We start from the raw sequence: 20,494 nt of genomic DNA on the forward strand, positions 1-20,494 counted from the left end.
CAGTGACTGGAAATTAAATATTACTATAGATAACATATACAAGGTACTAGGCACTGTTTTAAGTCAGTCAATACATGTGAAGTGCTTAGAGTAGGACGGGGTAAGTGTTAGCTATCAACTCATTTTAATCTCCAAAACAACCCTAAAGCTACAATTATCTCTGAGGCACAAGAGGCTATTTGCCTCAGGTCCCACAGCTAGCAAGTGGTAGAACTGGTATTAGAACCCAGGCGGTATGACTCAAGTCTGATTCTTAACCACTATCCTCCAGTGTTAGATGTTGCTTGCAGTGGTAAACAGTGTGAAAAGGTAGACCAAGTTAAAAAGTTCCCATATAGTCTTAATGTTACATTGATCTAGGTCAATGAAAAGTTCCTTATTAGCTTAAACTAGAAAAAAGACAAGTTGTAGAACCATACATGAAGTATGGTGCCATTTATGACCAACAAAGCAAAACAAAACCTACAAAATCCACACATACACACACGTGTTTATATGTGTATAAGTCTATGTATATGTTAAATACACAGAAAAAAATTGGGGAAGTTACTGTAATTATTAGTAACATTTAAAAAGGGTGGTGTGGTTGGAGTAGAAAAATTGTGCTTTCCCTGTATTTGGATTGAACAAGAACATATTCGGATACACAGTGAGGAGCTATAGAAGACATCAGGCAGGAGTCTCCTTGCTTTTGCCTGGGTAGTCACTTCATCATTTGGTTTACTGGTCACCTTTACTCTGCAACCTTCATATGGTCACCCAGTACCTCGTGTTTACTTATTTCAGGTCTAACTACATAGAAAAGACTCAGTTGATTCCCAAATACCTATGGAAAGGACTCTGACAGTCCAGATTGGGTCAGGTGCCCATTCTGGCCAATCAACCAGGGGGACAGCCAGAAATTATGACACAAAAATAACAGAGGCAATCATCTCTACTTTACCCCTCGGAAAGATGAGGTTCAACTAACTTCTCCACAGTCACGTAACTTTTAAGGGAAGGTAGGAGCTGAGATTTTGAATGTAGATCTGCTGGACTTCAAAGCTCATGTACCATATATTATATGCTTGGAGATATTTAGCTTGGAACAAACCTAGGTCAGACACGTGATAACTGTTCCTAAGCACCTGAAAGGGAGTGAGACCCATGTCTGTAAAAGTTAGCACTAGGATTATTTAAGGAGACAGATTTTTCCCACAGCTGAGGGAGGAGGGGGGGAAAAAAGCACTCTGTGAAACTTTTCCAAACAGAATGGTTTATCTCAAGTTCCCTCTCACTGAGACATTCCAAGCTACTCTATATGGCCAAATAAACCACATGGTAGCTTATTATAAAGCTGAGAGTATAGGCCAGCTTGAAGTTTATTTCAAAATGGCACATTTTGCACCATTCATACAAAGTACAAAAAAAATTAAGGTAAAAATTAAGGTAAACCTTTCGATAAACTTATAAATTTTTCAAAAGGAAATATACCATTAAGCACATATTTAAGTATTAAAAACCCCAAGTCAAATCCAACCACAATGTATTTCAAAAGCAAGGTTCAAATTTCACTGTAAACAGCATTTCATATTTGTTGAAATAAATGTCACTGAAACATCGTTATACAGATATATTTATTTATAAATATTAGGAACACAGTTTATAAAAGAATAAAACTCTCTAGAGCATAAGACAACAGAACAAAGATAGGTGCTATTATACAAATGGAATGAGTGAACATAAGACTGATTTTCAAGCACATTTATATTACACACAGTTTTAAAACTATCGAATCTTTGAAACTATAGAATTGGTAGAGGATGTATTTAGGTATTAGTTTGGAGACTTATAAAACAATTTTAGGGGTGATAATGTGTGGGGAGAAGAAACTGTTTATATAACTATCATGTTTCAAGGGACATGACTTAACAGTAAAGTTTTTATTATATTTTATATTAGTTATATTTTATATTAGTTATTTAAAAAATACTACCTAAATGAGAATGACATTATATATTCCTTCTCTAATTCCATTCTAATAGTCTACAACTATATCAAATGAAATGAGGAAAGTTAAAGTTTTAACATTTTAGACAGCCAAGTTACAAAAGGAACTAAAGAAAGAAACTCAGATTTAAAGTTTCAAATACCCACTGCGTTTGGCACATTTTCTTTTTTACTACAAAGTATTTCCTCTTAGAAATGGGGCATTTAGTTAATCATTGTTTGTGGTGACCTCAGCTACAATAAAAAAGAAGCCAACAGAGACCACAGACTCACTAGCATTGATGGAAAGTGATAGTGAAGAGCCAAAGCACAAGAGACCACAGCAGCCCGGGTAACAAGAATTGGGTGGAAAAGCAAACTACATCTTCCATGTCTTCACTTTTGAAAGGGGTCATCACATCACAATTATCGACTTTCCTACTGATCCAAAATTAAGGAAAGGCAAAAAAAGTCAGTATTCTGTCTGCCGCATTACTTATATTTAATGACTAACAATTTAAGACTATTAAAAGTGAACAAGCCAACATTATGATCAAACCTGTTTATATTCAAGGAACATAGTAAACTACTTGACAAAATTTACCTTTCTTAGGAACTCGCTCTGCTGAGATTGACAAGGTAGGATTAGCTTTCTGCTGCACAGAAGGCAATTCCTGCTATAATGTGAACATCAGTAGAAGAGCGCACTGCCATGAATACTTAGGTACTTGGCCAACTCCTAGGAGACATACAAAGATACAAAAGCAAACAAAAGCCCCCAGGAAAAACAGGAGCCCCGTTCCTTATCATCACTTTATTTCTCTTGTGCTGTTCCAGGCTCTGAGTACATGGGGCATAGCGCTGCATTTGGACGGCATACAAAAGCATCAGTTTCACCTCCTAATTCTGTTAACTGCTCCAGTGATGACACGCATGGATAATGGTCTTTTAACATATCTGGCAATTTAGAAGTCTTCTCTTGAATACGTCGAGAACGTCTAACTGGTGTTAGAAACTTTAGCTCTTTAAATGTAGTATCTGTGTTGTCAAACTGGATCTTCTTCTTTACACTAAAAAGACACAAAATTATTCCCAGAGTTAAAAAACATTAACGTTTTTACTTTGTTCTTTTATGCCATTTATCATCCTGTAACTTGTAGGTTACAACCATGTGATTGCCTGTCTTATAGAAAACAGGTACTGAAAGTTCCTTGTGGTTAGGAACTTATTCTTTTCTCTATGTGTTGTCACAGTTTGTACACAGTAGATTCTTAATATCTGTACAACTGGCTAATTGCTCAATTCCAAAACCTACTATTATCAGTAACAGACAGACATTAAAATAAAATGTTGTCAAAGTTTTCTTTTATAAAATGGCAATACTTAGGGTAAAAGCAAAGCAAATACGCTAATTTTCTTTAAGATTTTATTTATTTATTTGAAAGAGAGAGACAGAGGTAGCGTTAGAGGTAGTGAGAGAGAGCATGAGTGGGAAGGAGGGAGAAGCAGGCTTCCCGCCGAGCAGGGAGCCCGACAAGGGGCTTGATCCGAGTGCCTGGGATCATGACCTGAGCCCAAGGCAGGCTTAACCGACTGAGCCACCCAGGCATCTCCAAATACAGTATTTAAAAGGTGAAGTGTCCAAGGGCCCCTGGGTGGCTCAGTCGGTTAAGTGTCCAACTCTTGATTTCAGCTCAGGTCATGATACCAGGGTTGTCAGATCAAGCCCTGTGACAGGGCTCCATGCTGGGTGTGGAGCCTGCTTAAGGTCTCTCTTCCCCGCCCCGCCCTCCCCAACTCATACGCGCTCTCTCTCACCCACACACACACACAAAAGGTGAAGTGTCCCAATGATACTGCCTTGCTTGAAACCTTTCTAACTGGAAGCTAAAGATTTTTAGATACCATATTTATTATTCCTAAACATAAAAACAAATCACAGCACATTACATTTTGAAAGTTTACCTTTGTAGGTATGGTGTAGTAGACACATTATATTTAATTAAGCAACTGCCCCTGGTTTCTGTACTGGGGGTTTTAACATCATTGGTTGGATCCTTTGTTTTGTCATCTTCTTCTTTTTCACCATCTTGAAATACCACATTTCTAGGTTTCTTTTCCGTTTCTGCTCTTCCTGACTCTAGATTAACACCTATATCTTCACTGTCGACTTCTTGGATGTATTCCTTAGTTGCACAAGCCTCAATACTTTCTCCTATAGAAATACATTTATAGATTAAGCTTTTGGTCAAAGTTGAAGAGCAAAATCAGAAGACATTAAAGTAATTCATAGTTGGTCAGATTTTCAAAATAGAAAAACCAAACTGCCATCTCCTAACTATTACTTTTCCTAAGCCAATACCGCTGACTATTAACAAATATTCACTATCATCTATGGGTTGGGATTATAGATACAGATATAAGAATGAAACCATCCCTGTCCTTTAAGTTCACATTCCATGGAAGAGACGTGCTTGAAAATAATTAAAATGAGAAAAATTCTATATAGCTGAGATAAGAACAAAGGGTTACGGGAACCCATAAAATGGGAAAACTACCTTTGCTTGAGGGACAGGGAGAGGGCTAGGGAAATCTTCACAAATGACATTTAGGCTGGGTCTTGAGAAACGAATACTTGACAAGGCCAAGGAAGACCATCTTGGTTATGAAGCTTAAAAGGAAATGACCTATTAAGACAAAACTAACGGGCCAGTGTGCTTAGAATATAGGGTGAGGAGCACGGTGGGGATGTGGGGAGGAGGTGATGATAGGTAGGAAGGGCTGGATTATAATGAACTTTACATGCAAGAAGTTTGGTAAAAAAAAACAAAAAACCAATCTTCGCTGGAGAAACAGATACACAATCAGATTTGATCACTACGAAGGATGGTTTAGAATGGCAAGAAAAAAGAATGATCTGTGATGATCAGAAGACAAACAAGGCTGTGACTGTCTCTAAGCAAGGTGGCAGAGAGGTAGGCATCAGTGAGAAGGAAGGGCCTGATTTACGAGTTATTTCTAAGTTCGGGCTTAACAAATAAACGCATGTGCACATCTGAATGAGTGGCAGGTGTACTGAGGGCATCTCTTGTAACATTCCTTGCTTAGGCATCTTCAATGACAGAGCAGTTTCTTTTTTCCCTTTTCTTTTTTGGGAGGAAGAGATGATGGTTTGGGGAAGCAATGAGGGAAGACGAGTTCAAAATAAAACATGCTTGATGGGAAATACTTGAGACATCTTGATAAATCCAGCAAGGTGAAAAGACCTCTAGATTTGACTACTAGGCAATTATTAGAGGTTTGTACCAAGAGATGTTTCAGTTATAGGATATATCTGAACCTAGAAAATGTTTACATTTCATATACCTGACAGCTAATGAATCTCTTCCCTCTATCTACTATCCCTAGCAAAGAGAATTCTTGAATGAGCTTCTCTAGAGCATAGAACAGATGACAGAATTTAATAGATAAAATTTTAGAGATCATCTAATCAAAGTGCCTCATTTTTAACACAGGGAATTAAGGCCTAGAGAGGTAAGCTAACTTTCACAAACACTCAATGATAAATTTGGGTTTTGAACCAGAGATCCTAATTAAAAATTCTTACACTACATAAGGCCACTGAATCTCAGAGGTATGCCCACAGACGTAAGAGGAGAAAAACATCCTACAAATTTAAAAAGTTTAAAAAGATAAAAGAAAAATAATTCAAGGAAATTTAATAAAATCACAATTCACTTGAAGAAAATTAAAAACTTACCATATTTCACTTTTTCTTGACTCTTCATTGTTAGAATATCTGCAATTGCATGTCGCATCTCTTCAATAGGCTTAATTTTTTTAATGAAGAAAATACAAGTTTTATATTCTCAGACATTAACTAGGTTGTTCAAGTCAAAAATACTTAAAACAGTGACTATACTTCAAACTTTAAAACAAGGCAGTGGTTCTTAGATCATGTGTCTTTTCTCAGAATACTTATTTTGACACTCGAACTTTTAAAAATGACTCTTTCCAACTTATAGAATAAAAATGAACAGAAGGGGTAGAATTATCAGATTAAAATTTTTCTCCACAATTTTTCTTAAGCCTCTGGTAACTCTTAACTGCTTGTCTGATATAAACAAAATTAATGAACAAGTAGCAAGCTAACATTAATATCTACTAAAGAGCTAATAATATAAATTTAAAGTAAATTTAATATAAAGTTTACTCCTTTTCTCCTACATTCAAGTCCATGGTTATGTATTTTTTTCACATGCTATTAAATGCATCTTTGAACAGCTCAAGGTTGACCAGCCTAACATTTCACTCATTCAAATTCAACAGTTTTACTGACTGTCCATTATATGCCAGAACATGTAAGCACTTACTCTGTTCCTTTGTACTACTATGATTGCTAATGCAACATATTCAAGATATTATATAAAATGGAAGTTCTGGCTCATATTCCTAGTTCTAGAACATATTCCTGAACTACTCACTCATCCTGCTTTCAATTTTCTTGGCTAATTTTAATCCTTGTTTTCCACTTTCTGCTCCAGTGTCACATCTCTCTCTCTTTACACCCTGCTTTCTAGGTGAGTCCTTGGCTTGGTTATGCATCCTAGGTATTCTGCCTTAAGCCACCTTAAGTAATGTCCCTTCTGGTTCATGGAGTAGGAACCTCACACCCTCTTCCAGGTGGGATTCTGTCAAATACAATTACCCTTCAGCAAAATGTTTTATACATAATAGCCTTTGAGAGAGTATCTGCTGAATATTTGATTTAGGATTCAAGTGCAAGGTCAAATAGCATCTATTGGCTTTGCTGAGACTAAAGTGAGTAGACCTTTCTTAAAGAAAGGCTAAAGAAAGGAATTTTTAAAAACTCTCTCTGTAAATAATCTCCAAAATGCATTTTTGAGAAACTTGGTCAAAAGGAAATGCATTTTAGAAACATTTGCCCATAAAAACAAAAAACCCGGCCAAACCAAAAAACCTAGAATACAATTTATTCTATACCCAGAGCCTCTTGCAGCAACAGACTAGGAAGAGGGGAGAGGTGTGGTATCAAACCACTATGGCGCTAATATGTCAGAGAAACTAGTTTACTGCCATTTTCTATGTGTGGGCAGGACCAAACATATGGCATAAAAATGTGAGAACATTTAAGAAGTGTTCTTCAAGTGAAAGACTTCTTTCACAAAGCCACAGAACCTACTAACATTTTAAAAGTTAGTTTAATTCCACTTGGCTTTATATTCGCTAAATAAATTTTAATATTAAAAATTCAATTTCCCAGATTTCTTAACTAGGAAACGTGCAAAATGATATGTTGTGCTAAAATATTTCTCACGGCCAGTTTCATTAAATGTACATTACAGTGTATATCCATCTTCTAAGGTGTGATTGTCACTAGTTCATAAGCAAGTTTTAGAAGGTTCAGAAACAGCTTTTATAATATGTGATCATTGTGGCCTTTAAATATTCATTACTACTACATATGTAACCGCAATTTTATCAAGTTATGTTTGATGTACTCCAAAATAACTCTGAATTCCTTTACAGTGTATTAGTAAAGATCAGTAAGTTTTAATCTTACCTGAGCCCCTGCCAGAATAGCTTTCTCATAGATTGTGATAATATTTTCAATAGGACTTGTGAGTGGTTCAATACGTGCAAGGCATATCCAATATTTAACAAGTTTTTTGGCATCTGGAATATTTTTAATCAGGTCATTCAGTATGACCAATATTTCTTCTTTTGGGCACCCCTAAAATAGCAAGAAGTAAAGTGAGTGATATCCTTTAGCCTCTAAACTATGAACAATTAAGTAATTGTACTATAATCAAGATTAATGATAACTAGAGAAAAAGTTGGTAGAAAATTACTCATAAAAATATCCAGTGTTCTCTTCCTCACTCCAAACTTATTCTGAATGGCTAGCAAGAAGCCTATTAGTCATGAGTACAAAGCATGAAAACAATGAAATACTAGTTGAGAAAAATAGTAGTCAAAAATGACTAACACTGGGGTGCCTGGGTGGCTCAGGGTGGCGCCTGCCTTCGACTTGGGTCATGATCCCAGGGTCCTGGGATTGAGTCCCATGTCAGGTTCCCTGCTCAGCGGAGAGTCTGCTTCTCCTCTCCCTTCTCCTTCCCCCCACCCCCACCCCCACTCATGCTCTCTCTCTCACTCAAATAAGTAAAATCTTTAAAAAAAAAATGACTAACACTTTACTTGGTCTTGATGATTATCCTTTTATATATTGTGAGATTCCATTTAATACTTGATTTAGAATTTTTGCAACTACCAAATGTTTATGAGGGGGAATAGCTTGCAGGTGTTTAAAAACGGTCTTTGTCAGGTCTTGATATTAAGGTTAAAATGAATCTGTAATGGCTGATTTAAGTAAGAGCTATATATAGTTAGAGGGTAGGGAAGAGAACATCCACAGTATCAATGACAAACCCCAGCTGAACAGAAATAAGAATATAATAGGGAAACTCCAATCCTAATTTTCACTGGTCTTCAAAAAGCTTAAAGACACTCATGAAGACCAGAGTAAGGTTTGAAATCATACTCTATATATTCATTCTTGCTATGGATCTTAGACACCATGGGTGACCAAATCAAGATTAAAAAATAGCCAGGAAATAAAGGAAACATTCTGGAGTTATTATACTCTGTAGGATTTTGGTCCAAATAGTGAAACTCTACAGTAAGTTTAAGACCATGATGATGTTGGTTTCGATTAATGGAATTTTGTTTGCAAATATTTTAGTTAACTTGAATTTAATCTGTGATAATGACTCACTAATTTATGTTGCTAGTCTTTGGTAAAATATGTAATGAGTAGAAAAAATAATATGTAAATATCCTGAAGGAATGTAAAAAATAGAAGTATCAGAGTGAATATCCACCCCCAGCCCATTCTATATTAACATCTTAGAGAAATACAATATTTATAAGTAAAAAAAAAAAAAAAATCAAGTTAAAAAACCTAATTATCCCTTTGATATATGTATATGTCCTCAATGAAAATGCGGTCCATTAAAGGCTAAAGAGAATCTCACAACTAACATTACGTCTACATAACACCACTAACACATTACGTGGTCAAAAGAGTGACAAGGTAATTTAGTAAGAGAACTTTTATAAGATACTTTGCAAACTATAAACTATTACACAAATATAAGGACTGTACCTCATTAATCAGGTTTAGGCATTCCGAAAATGTCTTGTTTACTTTTTCAGTAAATAATCTTTGTTCATCTTCTTCTACCATGGTCGTCCAAAAGGACCCTACTGAGTTTTCGTTTTGCCCTTCAGGCTCAGGCTGGGTAACCACTGAGCTAGGAGGCCTTTTCAGCACTTTTCTTTTACCAGCTTTCCACTCACCCAGACGAACTCTAGAGTTAGAAGCAGGACATAAGCATTACTGTGATACTGATGAGAGAATTCTGTCAGACAGAGAAGTTAAAAAATAACTCAGGTCTTTAAGTAGTTCCACATGTAGGCCACACGTAAGTTCACAAGTTCGAACAGAAAGAAATACTGAACATATCAATGTTCGTTTCATGCTCAAACACCCCAAGAATGTGTTTTTAAATGGAGAGGTTATAAAATATTTCCCAACTGTATTAAGCTTTGTAACTCAGATTACATTACAACAACCTAATGAAACAGACTCAAGCACAGTAACTTAGGTCACACTGTTCCACCACATAAATTTGCTTCAGCTGGTCTGTTTATGACAGAGGAGATTCCACACCCACACAAGTTCTAATATATTCAAGGAGATTATAAGCCAAATTCACAAGTGGTACTCTATTGAAAACTAAGCCCCCAAAATGACATCTACTTACTTTCTCTCTTCTGCAGTTTCTTTGGGCTGAGCCGATCTATCAAGAGTTGCTTTTGCTATAGTGTGTCTGCGAGGGTCAATGCTTTTTGATTTCTGTACCAGTTTGGTGTTAGAAGACGAAGCAGGCCTGGCTACAGTTTCAGAGGTCAGGCTTCTTGACAGTGTCTTCTTTCTCTCTACAGCCTGAGAACTGGCTTTGGCACTAGATGAAACCGTGTTTGGTTGCAGTAATTCTTTCTCCCGAGGCCCCTTCCGGATTGTAACATTGGCAGTGGCTCGCCCGATGCCCAGTTTCACAGCGTCCTGAGCACTGTCGCGGTGACTTCTGATAGGAGGCCGCACCAGCTGTCTGTCCTGAGCTGCAGTGCTCCCAAGTTTCGTGGTGGTCACCACGTTTGGGGCTCTATCACTTCTCACTGTTGTACTGTGAGTGTCTGTGGGTGGAGGCTCTGGGTCTTTAGGGACAGCAGCTGAAGGCTTCCTCGTTGTTGCAGAACTCTCATCTCTGACTGGGAGGGGCTTTCTAAATGAATTAATCTTAGACTGAACAATTTGGCCACGGTAAGACCCGAGCACAAGCTTCTTGGACATGTTAGCATCTTGCTTTGGTTTTTCTATGGATATTTGTTTCTTTTTATTGTTGTTTTTAAGATGAAACACTTGGCTTAATGTCATGTGTTGACTTTGAGGGTCATCTTTAATTGGTATGGACTGTCCCATTTGATTATTATCCTCAAAATTATGTGTGTCAACTGCTATTGTTGAACTGGTTAATTCATTAGAAGGTCTTAAAGGAATACAATTTTTTCCCATTGTTACATGATTTTTGTTCCCAGGAGGTCTACTGACATTTTCTTTACCAGCCTAAAAGAGTGATTTAAGACAAATCAGCATTTCAGAACAAACTTTAAGAGTTTAGGAAGGGAAAAGCGGGGGAAGGACAGTTTAGGAGGGCTCTGTGCATATCTTACCATTTTTGTTTTAAATTTCAGAACTTTTGTCTCTTCGTGGACTTGGCCCTCAGAGTTCATCACTTTCTGGTCTCTGCTACTTTAAAAAATAAAAAATGAAAAAAAGTTTAACCATGTACCAAGGAAGTTTTCTCTTTGGGGGGAGGAATGAGAGAATATTAACAATCATCTGACTTTGTAATTTTAAATTGAGGCAAGAATGGAACTGAGATTTATTCGTCCTTTTTCTTATTACAGAGTGACTTAATAGTGTAAACAAGATAGCTGAGGAATTTAAAGGTATTTTCTTAAAAGTCTTAACACCCTCCCTACACAGAATATGTAAACATTTGATAATCTCATTCCAAGCCATTCTTCCTAGTCACTTAAACAAGTCCTCAAAACCTTTATTAAGCAACATTTTCTTTGGCTCAGGCCATGATTTTGGGGTCACGAGATGAAGCCCCGCCTTGAGCCCTGCACTGGGTGTGGAGCCTGCATAAGATTCTCTCTCCCTCTGTCCCCCCCACCCCCACACCCCCGCTCACACACTCTCTCTCTCAAGGGGGTGGGGTAGGGGGTGGGGAGGGAGGCAATCTACTAAGTGAGAGAAGTTATTTACAAAGGATATATCTGATAAGGGGTTAATTTGCAAAATTTATAAAGAACTCCTACAACTCAACATGAAGAAAGCCCAATTAAAAAGTGGGCAGAGGATCTGTACAGACATTTTCCCAAAGACATACATGGTCAACAAACCCATGAAAAGATGCTCAACATCACTAATCATCAGGGAAATGAAAATCAAAACCACAATGAGATATCACCTCACAACAGTCAGAATGGCTAGTATTTTTTTTTTTTTTTTTTAATTTTGAGAGAGAGAGAGCGAGCAAGCGCATGCTTGAGCATGGGGAGAGGATCTCAAGCAGACTCCATGCTGAGCACGGAGCCAGATGTAGGGCTCGATCTCACAACCCTGAGATCATGACCTGAGCCGAAATCAAGAGTTGGATGATTAACCGGCTGAGCCACCCAGGCACCCCCAGAATGGCCAGTATTAAAGAAACAAAAAATAACAAATGTTGGAAAGGATACAGAGAAAAGGGAGCCCCTGTACATGAAAATATAAATTGGTACAGTCAGTGAAAAACAGTATGGAGGTTCCTCAAAAAATTAAAAAGAGGAATACCAGATGATCCAGTATTTTCACTCCTGGGTATTTACTTGAAGAAAACGAAAACACTAATTCAGAAAGATATATCCACCCCTGTGTTTACTGCAGCATTATTTACAATAGTCAAGATATAGAAGTAACCTAAGTGTCCACTGATAAATGAATGAAGATGTGGTATATGTATATGTGTGTGTGTATGTATATATATATATACATACACACACAATGGAGTATTACTCAGCCATAAAAAAGAATGAAATCTTGCCATTTGTGACAACATGGATGGACCTTGAGGGTATTCTGCCAAGTGAAATAAGACAGTTGGGGAAAGACAAATATCATATGATTTCACTTCTATGTGAAATCTAAAAAAATAAAACAAAACAAAAAAACAACAAATAAACAAATAGAAAGAGATTCAAATACAGAGAATTGCAGGTTGCCTGAGAGGAAGGCAATGGGGGGGTGGATGAAATAGGTGAAGGGAGTTAAGAGGCACAAACTTCTAGTTATAAAGTAAGTCAGCCATGGGGATGAAAAGTACAGCACAGAGAATATAGTCACTTGGTATGGTGACAGAAAGTGACTACGCTTGCGATGGTAAGCATTTAATGTGTACAAATGTCAAATCACTATGATGTATACCTAAAAGTAATATAATATTATATGTCAACTATACTTTGATTAAAAAGAATAAAAGAAAAAAATAGCTCTCCCAAAAGAAATCCAAAATCTTCCATACCCACTGACAGCCCAATTTATTACAAATGTGGACTTTACTTTTTAGATGACAATGCATTTAGAATACATATCCAAAACAAATGCTTTCTCAAGAATTTGACCTACACTCCTTTGAATAAATACAGACTGGTTTGTACAGGCCATGATATTCTCTTAACAAGTCATTATAACAATCTGCATTCCATTAAGAAAAGAAAAAACACGCTCAATTAGACATGCCATTGATTCTAAGATCCCCAGTTCAGAGACGTTAAAATGTAAAAGGTATATATTTTAGCATGAACAAAACTTATCTGTATGACAATCTGGGTTACACTGCTTTTCACATCTGTTTGCTCAGTCTGTTTGGACAAGGGGCAGAACTTTGACAGCTTGTATTACACATTTTGGATGATGGCAGAGAAGAGTCAATATGTGTCACTGAACAGAGCAATGTCTTCCCAGTTTAAGCACCTGCATTCACTACCTGATGGCAAATACTCCTGTTATTATTCACTGGTCTGTAGTCTGGTGTGGGGTGGGAGATGATGCTCAGGGTCCACCTGTCAGGGACTCCCAATGTGGTACCTTAACTAATCAGACACCCTATTACTTCTGGACATGCAGTATACTGTGATGTTATCTCACTGAGAAAATCAGACGCAGTCTTAACAAGAATTAGCCCTTCTTTCCTCCACCAAAGACTGTCAGCCTATCTGCCTCTGTACCCACATATTCTGCCTTCCCTCCTGTCTATGGATGAACTGACACCATGCTGACTCAAGGTCAAACTCAATATTTGTGTTCTCCTGCTTGCCTACTCAGGATTTTGTTCCTGTGATAATTTGCTCATTCTTCTTAACTTGCCCCTCTACTACATCACTCCCATCAGCATATAAACACTATCTATTATATCTCATCTTAAAAGCCTTAAACTCCACATTCCCTTTCAGTTCCGGCCTCATTTCTCTTTGCTTTATAGCAAAACTTCTCAAAAGCATGTATCTATACACACTGTCCCCATGTTGTGACATTCCATTCTCTCCCCAGCCCACGCCTCTTGGGAGCGTGTCCTCAGCACTCTACTGCAGACTCCCAATGTCATCTGCTTCCATGTTTCTACAAGTCATGGGTCAATTCTGTTTTCACCTTACTGAACCTTTAAGCAGCACTTGACACAGGCAGCCACGCTTCTTTCCTTCAATACTTTCTTCACTTTGCTACCAATCACCAGCTATTCTCCTTTTTCTCCTACCTCAGTGGTCTACTTCTATTAAGTCTGTCTCTCTTCTTCCTAAATTTTTGGGGGCTCAGTCACTAAGCATCTGCCTTTGGCTCAGGCCATGATCCCAGGGTCCCGGGATCGAGCCCCGCATCAGGCTCTCTGCTCAGTGGGGAGTCTGCTTCTCCGTCTGCCTCTCTCCCCCTCCAGCTTGTACGCTCGCTCTCTCTCTCTCTCACTCTCTCAAATAAATAAAATCTTTAAAAAAAAATAAATTTAAAATTTTTCTTCTGCATTTTTTAGTTTTATACTTCTCAGGGACTCCTCCTTTTCTGTCTGTGCTAACAGAATCCTAGTACTTAGTCTTGATATTGCTGGTTTTTTAACTGCTAACTAAAAAAAATTCAGGATAAGGAGAATCCACCTTATTCACCTGTCCAGTATGGAGAGTTATACTGAAATATGTTCTGTCCCATTCTGTCTTGTTATGATAAAACTGCCCCCACCAAAGTTATCTAAACAGGATTCTTAAAATACCCACATTAGAGATTGTAAAATAAAATGACTTAATTTTGAAAAGCTGCAACTCTGATTGGTCGTCTATTTAACAATTTGTTGCTCAAGTAACAATATTTAAGTTGACATCTGTTTTCTGAAAAGAATAAATATGGTACTTGTAAGATTTCTTGGTAAACCCAGAAGAATTTCAGAATTTTCTTTTCTTCCCACTGTGTTTAAGAGTACTATAAACCCCAAGGCCCAGTTGAGTTCCTTATTTAAATCATAGTTGAGAGTCATGCTCTTACTTGAATTAATACTCTCTTTACTCACTCTCTAGTAATCTTATCCCACCTCAAAGTTTTAAATAAATATCATCTACAAACTGATAATTTCCAAGTTTAAATCTCTGGTCCCAATCTCAATCCAGCCCTTCAGACATGTAACTATTTGGCATTTCCACTTGGATGTCCTGTTGGTACCTCAAACTTAGCATGGCCAAATCAAAGCTCCAGATTCCCCCATTCCTCCCTCAGTCTTCTCCGTCTTGATATATGGTATCACTAGCCACTCGATTATTCAAATAAAAAATCTAGGATCGTATTTCTGTTTTAAATGAAGAAATGCAGGATTTGTAAATGAAAATTTAAAGCATTTAAAGTAACCTATTAATGTAAAGTTAAAAAGAATTTTTAAAATTTGGAAATAATGCCAAACTTACATAAAGTTGCAAAATTATAAATAGTTCAAAGAATATTCATATACTGTTTACCCAGATCTACATAGTGTTAACCTTTTATTCCATTTGCGTTATTATTTACACTATTTCTGAACATGTGTCTGTGTGGAGTACATGCAATTTTTTCTACCTGAATCTTTCAAGTCAAGATACATACTTTATTACCTTTAAACCCTTAATGCTTCAGTGTTTATTTCCTAAAAATAGTGACTTTCTCTTACATAACCATAGTGGTTATCAAATCTATAAATTCAACTTGATATATCCTTTCATCTGTTTATATTCTAGTTGAAAACTGACCTAATAATGTCTTTACTAATATTTCACCCTCCACAGTAGGATATAGTATCAGGGTCAGGTGTTGGACTGAGTGGTAGCTCTTAATCTGGAACATTCAGGGTCATCTTAAAGGCCATTCTTTCTTTCACGTCCCATCCATACCTAATCCATCACCAAGTCCTGTCATCTGTACCTCCTAAATATAAGCACCATCTGACCACTTCCAACCATGAGGAAGGGTATGAAGAATTTACAAAACCAAAATATAGCAATAACTGTTTGGAGAAACTAAAGAAACCAGGAGAATAGAGTAACTCAAGAACCAGTGCTCTGTGTGTAAAGCCACTGAGAAATCGTGAAACATTATCTACCACTTATTGGGCTCTCTCCATATACCAGGCATAGCACAATGCTTCACTCTCTTATTTGATCCCCAAGGAACACACATTACTATCCCATTTTAATATTAGTAAATGGACTCAGAGAAGCCACGTAACTCCCCTGAGGTTACACAGTTGTAGTGGCAGACTTATGGGCTCCAGGCCTTATCACTCTAAAGCCAATGCTCTCAGAATGCCAGAAGGAGCCTAAAGGATGTTACTAACAGTTATCTCTGAAGGGGCATTTGATCTGCTTTATATACTTTCATGGGGCTTTGTTTCAGCCACAACCATGTACTATTTTTTAAATTTTAACAAAATAACACCAAGATACTCCTATGGAGGGTTGAGACTAAAACAAATGATCTCTAAACATTTGGGGAGAGCCACCTCCTGAAGAATAACCATTTACGCCTCTCCCCCTCCCCCCCCACACACAGTAAAAACCTTACTAAATTAAGACTGACCTTTGTAGCAGTGCATAAACCATAAGTCAATATTTTGATATATACAAACACTTTGCTTTAAAATTAATTGTTTCATCTTAGAGTGTGAATTAATTTACATGGGAAGAAATACTGTGCTATCCAAGAAGGTATGGCTACTGAGCACTTGAAATGTGCCTAGTCCAAACTGATGTGTGAAAGTGTGAAATACATACCAAGATTTTGAAAACTCAGTACCTAAAAAGGATGTAAAATATCTCAATAACTTTTAAGAATTACATGTTGAAATTATAACATGGTATATATTCGATTAAATGTTATTACAATTCATCTTTTAAAAAGACTTTTCAGAGGGGCACCTGGGTGGCTCAGTTGGTTAAGCTCAGGTCATTATCTCAGGGTCCTGGGATTGAGCCCCACCACAGGCTCCAAGCTCAGCAGGGAGTCTGCTTGTCCCTCTCCCTCTGCCCATCCCCTGCTCATGCACTCTCCCAATAAATATTTTTTAAAAAATATAAATAATTACATCAAAAACTAATCATTGGACATAATAATACATATATATATATAAATAAAAAGACTTCTCAAATGTGGCTACTAGAAAAAATTTTTTTAAGATTTATTTATTTAAGAGAGAGAAAGAGCCAGCTGGGGGAAGGGCACAGGTAGAGGGAGACAAGCAGACTCCCTGTTGAGAGGGGAGCCAGAAGTGGGGATCAATCCCAGGACCCTGAGATCTGACCTGAGCCAAAATCAAGAATGGGATGCTTAACCCACTGAGCCACCCAGACACCCCAGAAATTTTAAATTACAGTACAATTTTGGCTCCAATTACATTTTTATTAGACAGCTCTGACGTAATTTTACAGATCTGAAACGAGAAAAATTTGACCTCACCTGGGTATGTGATTTTCCTGTTTGTATGCAAAAAAAGTTTTTCTTTTTAACATATGTTCCTTGAGTTTTTGTCTTCTTTGTTCTAAACAACAAAAAAGCAACAAGTCAACATTTGTTACAACAGTAACAGCAAATAAATATTCACTAAATGAACATCTTACTTCGAAAAATGTTCTACTAGAGATCACATCTTACATACAACAGAAAATTTCCCAGTTCAGTATTGCCTTTGAAAAATAATCCCATTTTTAAGAGATTGTTACCATAAAAGGTCCCCACAAGCACTGCACAAGAATTACATTCTCTCTTGTTTGAAAGTGAAAAATCTGGAGAATGTCATTTTCAACATAGGGTTACTAAAAGCCAAACTTTAAAGAAACTAAATAGCAGAGTAGAGACACTAGACTCCAAGTTCTAATTTACCAGAGCTGGGTTGGGAAAGAGTTTCTTTCCTCTGTGTTCCCATGTGCAGGACAAAGAACTAACAATATTATTTCTGAAGACCCAGCCAACCCTGGATTTACATAAAGTCGATTGTGTTAAATTTGAAGCATCAGACGAGGCAACCCCAACTCTCCCAAAAACTCGCTCTCCCAAAAAAACAAATAATCAAGTCAAAAAATGGGCAGAAGACATGAACAGACACTTCTAGGAAGAAGACATACAAATGGCTAACAGACACATGAAAAAATATCATCATTAGCCATCAGAGAAATTTGAATCAAAACCACATTGAGATACCACCTTACACCAGTTAGAATGGCAAAAATTGACAAGGCAAGAAACAACAAATGTTGGAGAGGTTGTAGAGAAAGGGGAACCCTCTTACACTGTTGGTGGGAATGCAAGCTGGTACAGCCACTTTGGAAAACAGCGTGGAGGTGCCTCAAAAAATTAAAAATAGAGCTACCTTAGGAGCCAGCAATTGCACTTCCGGGTATTTACCCCAAAGACACAGATGTAGTGAAAAGAAGGGCCATATGCACCCCAATGTTCATAGCAGCAATGTCCGCAATAGCCAAACTGTGGAAAGAGCCGAGATGCCCTTCAACAGATGAATGGATAAAGAAGATGTGGTCCATATATACAATGGAATATTACTCAGCCATCAGAAAGGATGAATACTCAACTTTTACATCAACATGGATGGGACTGGAAGAGATTATGCTAAGTGAAATAAGTCAAGCAGAGCAAGTCAATTACCATATGGTTTCACTTATTTGTGGAACACAAGGAATAGCATGGAGGACATTAGGAGAAGGAAGGGAAAAATGAAGGGGGGGAAATCGGAGGGAGAGATGAACCATGAGAGACTATGGACTCCAAGAAACAAACTGAGGGTGTTAGAGGGGCGGGGGGTGGGGGGATGGGTTAGCCTGGTGATGGGTATTAAGGAGGGCACGTACTGCATGGAGCAATGGGCGTTATACAAAAACAGTGAATCGTGGATCACTACACCAAAAACTAATGATGTATTGTAGGGTGACTAACATAAAATAATAAAATTTAAAAAAACAAACTTGCTCTCCACTCAGAAGGCGGGAGCGCCCTGCGCAAGCGCAGTCGGCACTCGACCCGGGCGCGGCCCCGCCCCCCCCGCAGGTCCCGAGTCCCCAACCCGGGGGCGGACAGGAGTGCCGCGCACCCTCCCTCGCCAAACGGACTCCACGGCAGGCCCGTCTCCGCCACCGGTGGGTCACGCCCGGCCACTAACGACCGCACGTGAGGCGCTCCGCCCCGCACCCTAACACCACGGACCCGGCACCGTTCTGGTTGTCCATTTCGCAAATGCGGAGATTGCGGCTGTGAAAGGCCGAGCGATCTGCCCACGGTTCTCACACAACTGGTCAGGGCCGAAGCTGGTCGGCGGACTTGAGGCCCCAGCCGCTGACTCCGAGCCACCCCCCTCTCCCACGGTCGCCCCCGTCCCCTCGGGCAAACGAGGCGCCCGCGGGTCGGGCCGCTCCCGCCACCGCGGCCCTCACCTCTGAACGCGGGCTGAGCCCTCTGGCTCGGGGGCAGCTGCAGGTCCTGGGGCACGGCTGGGGTGCTCATGGCTGCTACCCGACGGGGATGCGTCTCGGCTCCCGCAGCCCCGGACTGCGCAAGCCGAGGGTCGGGCACACAGAGCACGCCGCCGCCCGGCTGTAGAAGGCGCGGCGTGAATTGAATGAGCCAATGGGCGCCGAGGGGCGGAGCCTGGGCTGCGGTTGCGGGAGCGGGTTGTGCGTCTGCCAGTTTCAGTTAGGGCTGCTCAGCTGAGTCCCCAGGCCGGCCAACGTGGCCAGCTGTTTCCGTGTTGGGCTTGCGCCCTGGGGGGAGTGGACCTGCCAAGTCCTTGCTGTGTGGCAGACAGGACTAGTCTTTGGACGCTCACAGTGCGTGGAGGAAGGCCGACTAGAAAAGTGTCGTTTGGCTGCGCTTGTTAAGCCAGAGGGTGTTCGCTGAGAAGGCTGTAAGCACCCACCGACGGCTGTACCGAGAGCAGGTGTAGTTCCCTTTCCCCAAAATGACTTCATGGCCATATGACAGCTAGGAAGAGGGACTGTAGGACTGCTGGCAACACTGACTCCTCCTTTGGTGGTCCATCCTGTTTATGCCCACGCAGTGACTTCCCTCCGAATTCGTGTTCCAGGCCCCCTGGAGGTTAATGTTTGCGCTGACCGGAATGCAGGAAGGTTTGTTCTGATTGTCCCTAAGGTGGCACACAGAAGAAGCCACTTTAGGTCACTAGTATTGCTGACGGACCCACAAAAGGTGCCATGTTAGGTAACTGTTTGAGCCGGGTTTTAAGCATGGAGACAGAGACAGAAGGATACAATTTTTGTATCTCATGCACAGGTCTGAGAGCCTCCAGAGCTGGCTCTCAACGGTCAGTTCTTCCTGTCTTTCTCTGCTATTTTCCTAAACGCATCGTATGGTAGCATCTTGCTAATGAGGAAGTTAGTTTGGGATGTTCTGTTGTTTTTTTCTTGATGAAATGTCAAGTGTAACGTTGTGTAACTTTGCCTGCACTCGAAGCCAATTCTGGGAGAACCAAGAGCCAAACAGCACCGATCACCATCCCTAAGACAACACTTATGTTTGCGTATTACTGTTAATATTGTCGATTATCTACTACAGTTTCATCGGACAGACTGGGTAACCACGGATTCCCATTAAGTGACAGAGAACAGTTTAACAAAATAGAACGTAGAAAAAAAGTGACTCAAGAACCTCCAAACCATTATGTTAGGTGAAAGACAGCCACAAAAGGTCACACATATGGTATGATTCCATATGAAATATCCATAATAGATAAATAAACAGAGAAATGACACAGATTGGTGGTTGCTAGGGGCTATGGTTAGGGGAGAATGGGGAGAGACC

General features: G+C 39.2%; 1 protein-coding gene across 2 annotated transcripts; it reads right to left on the reverse strand.

The window, feature by feature from the left end:
- Positions 1-1,602: 1,602 nt before the first annotated feature.
- CKAP2 (cytoskeleton associated protein 2) lies at positions 1,603-19,278 on the reverse strand. Of its 2 annotated transcripts, none has more exons than XM_064586150.1 (9): positions 19,111-19,278; positions 17,126-17,207; positions 10,789-10,864; positions 9,819-10,681; positions 9,158-9,362; positions 7,553-7,723; positions 5,729-5,798; positions 3,934-4,183; positions 1,603-3,038 (listed from the first exon to the last, which is right to left on the reverse strand). In XM_064586150.1, exons 1-9 carry the CDS (start codon positions 19,178-19,180, stop codon positions 2,783-2,785), a joined length of 2,043 nt encoding a protein of 680 aa, XP_064442220.1. In that variant the 5' UTR covers positions 19,181-19,278; the 3' UTR covers positions 1,603-2,782. The 2 variants fall into 2 exon arrangements, with proteins under 2 accessions (XP_064442220.1, XP_064442219.1); XM_064586149.1 differs by having other exon boundaries at positions 10,789-10,867; positions 19,111-19,277.
- Between the last annotated feature and the right edge of the window lie 1,216 nt (positions 19,279-20,494).

The sequence above is a fragment of the Mirounga angustirostris genome, unplaced genomic scaffold, assembly GCF_029215605.1.
Source record: "Mirounga angustirostris isolate CCGP_5_RB_7025 unplaced genomic scaffold, mMirAng1.0.hap1 SCAF_3, whole genome shotgun sequence".
Classification (NCBI taxonomy): Eukaryota; Metazoa; Chordata; class Mammalia; order Carnivora; family Phocidae; genus Mirounga; species Mirounga angustirostris.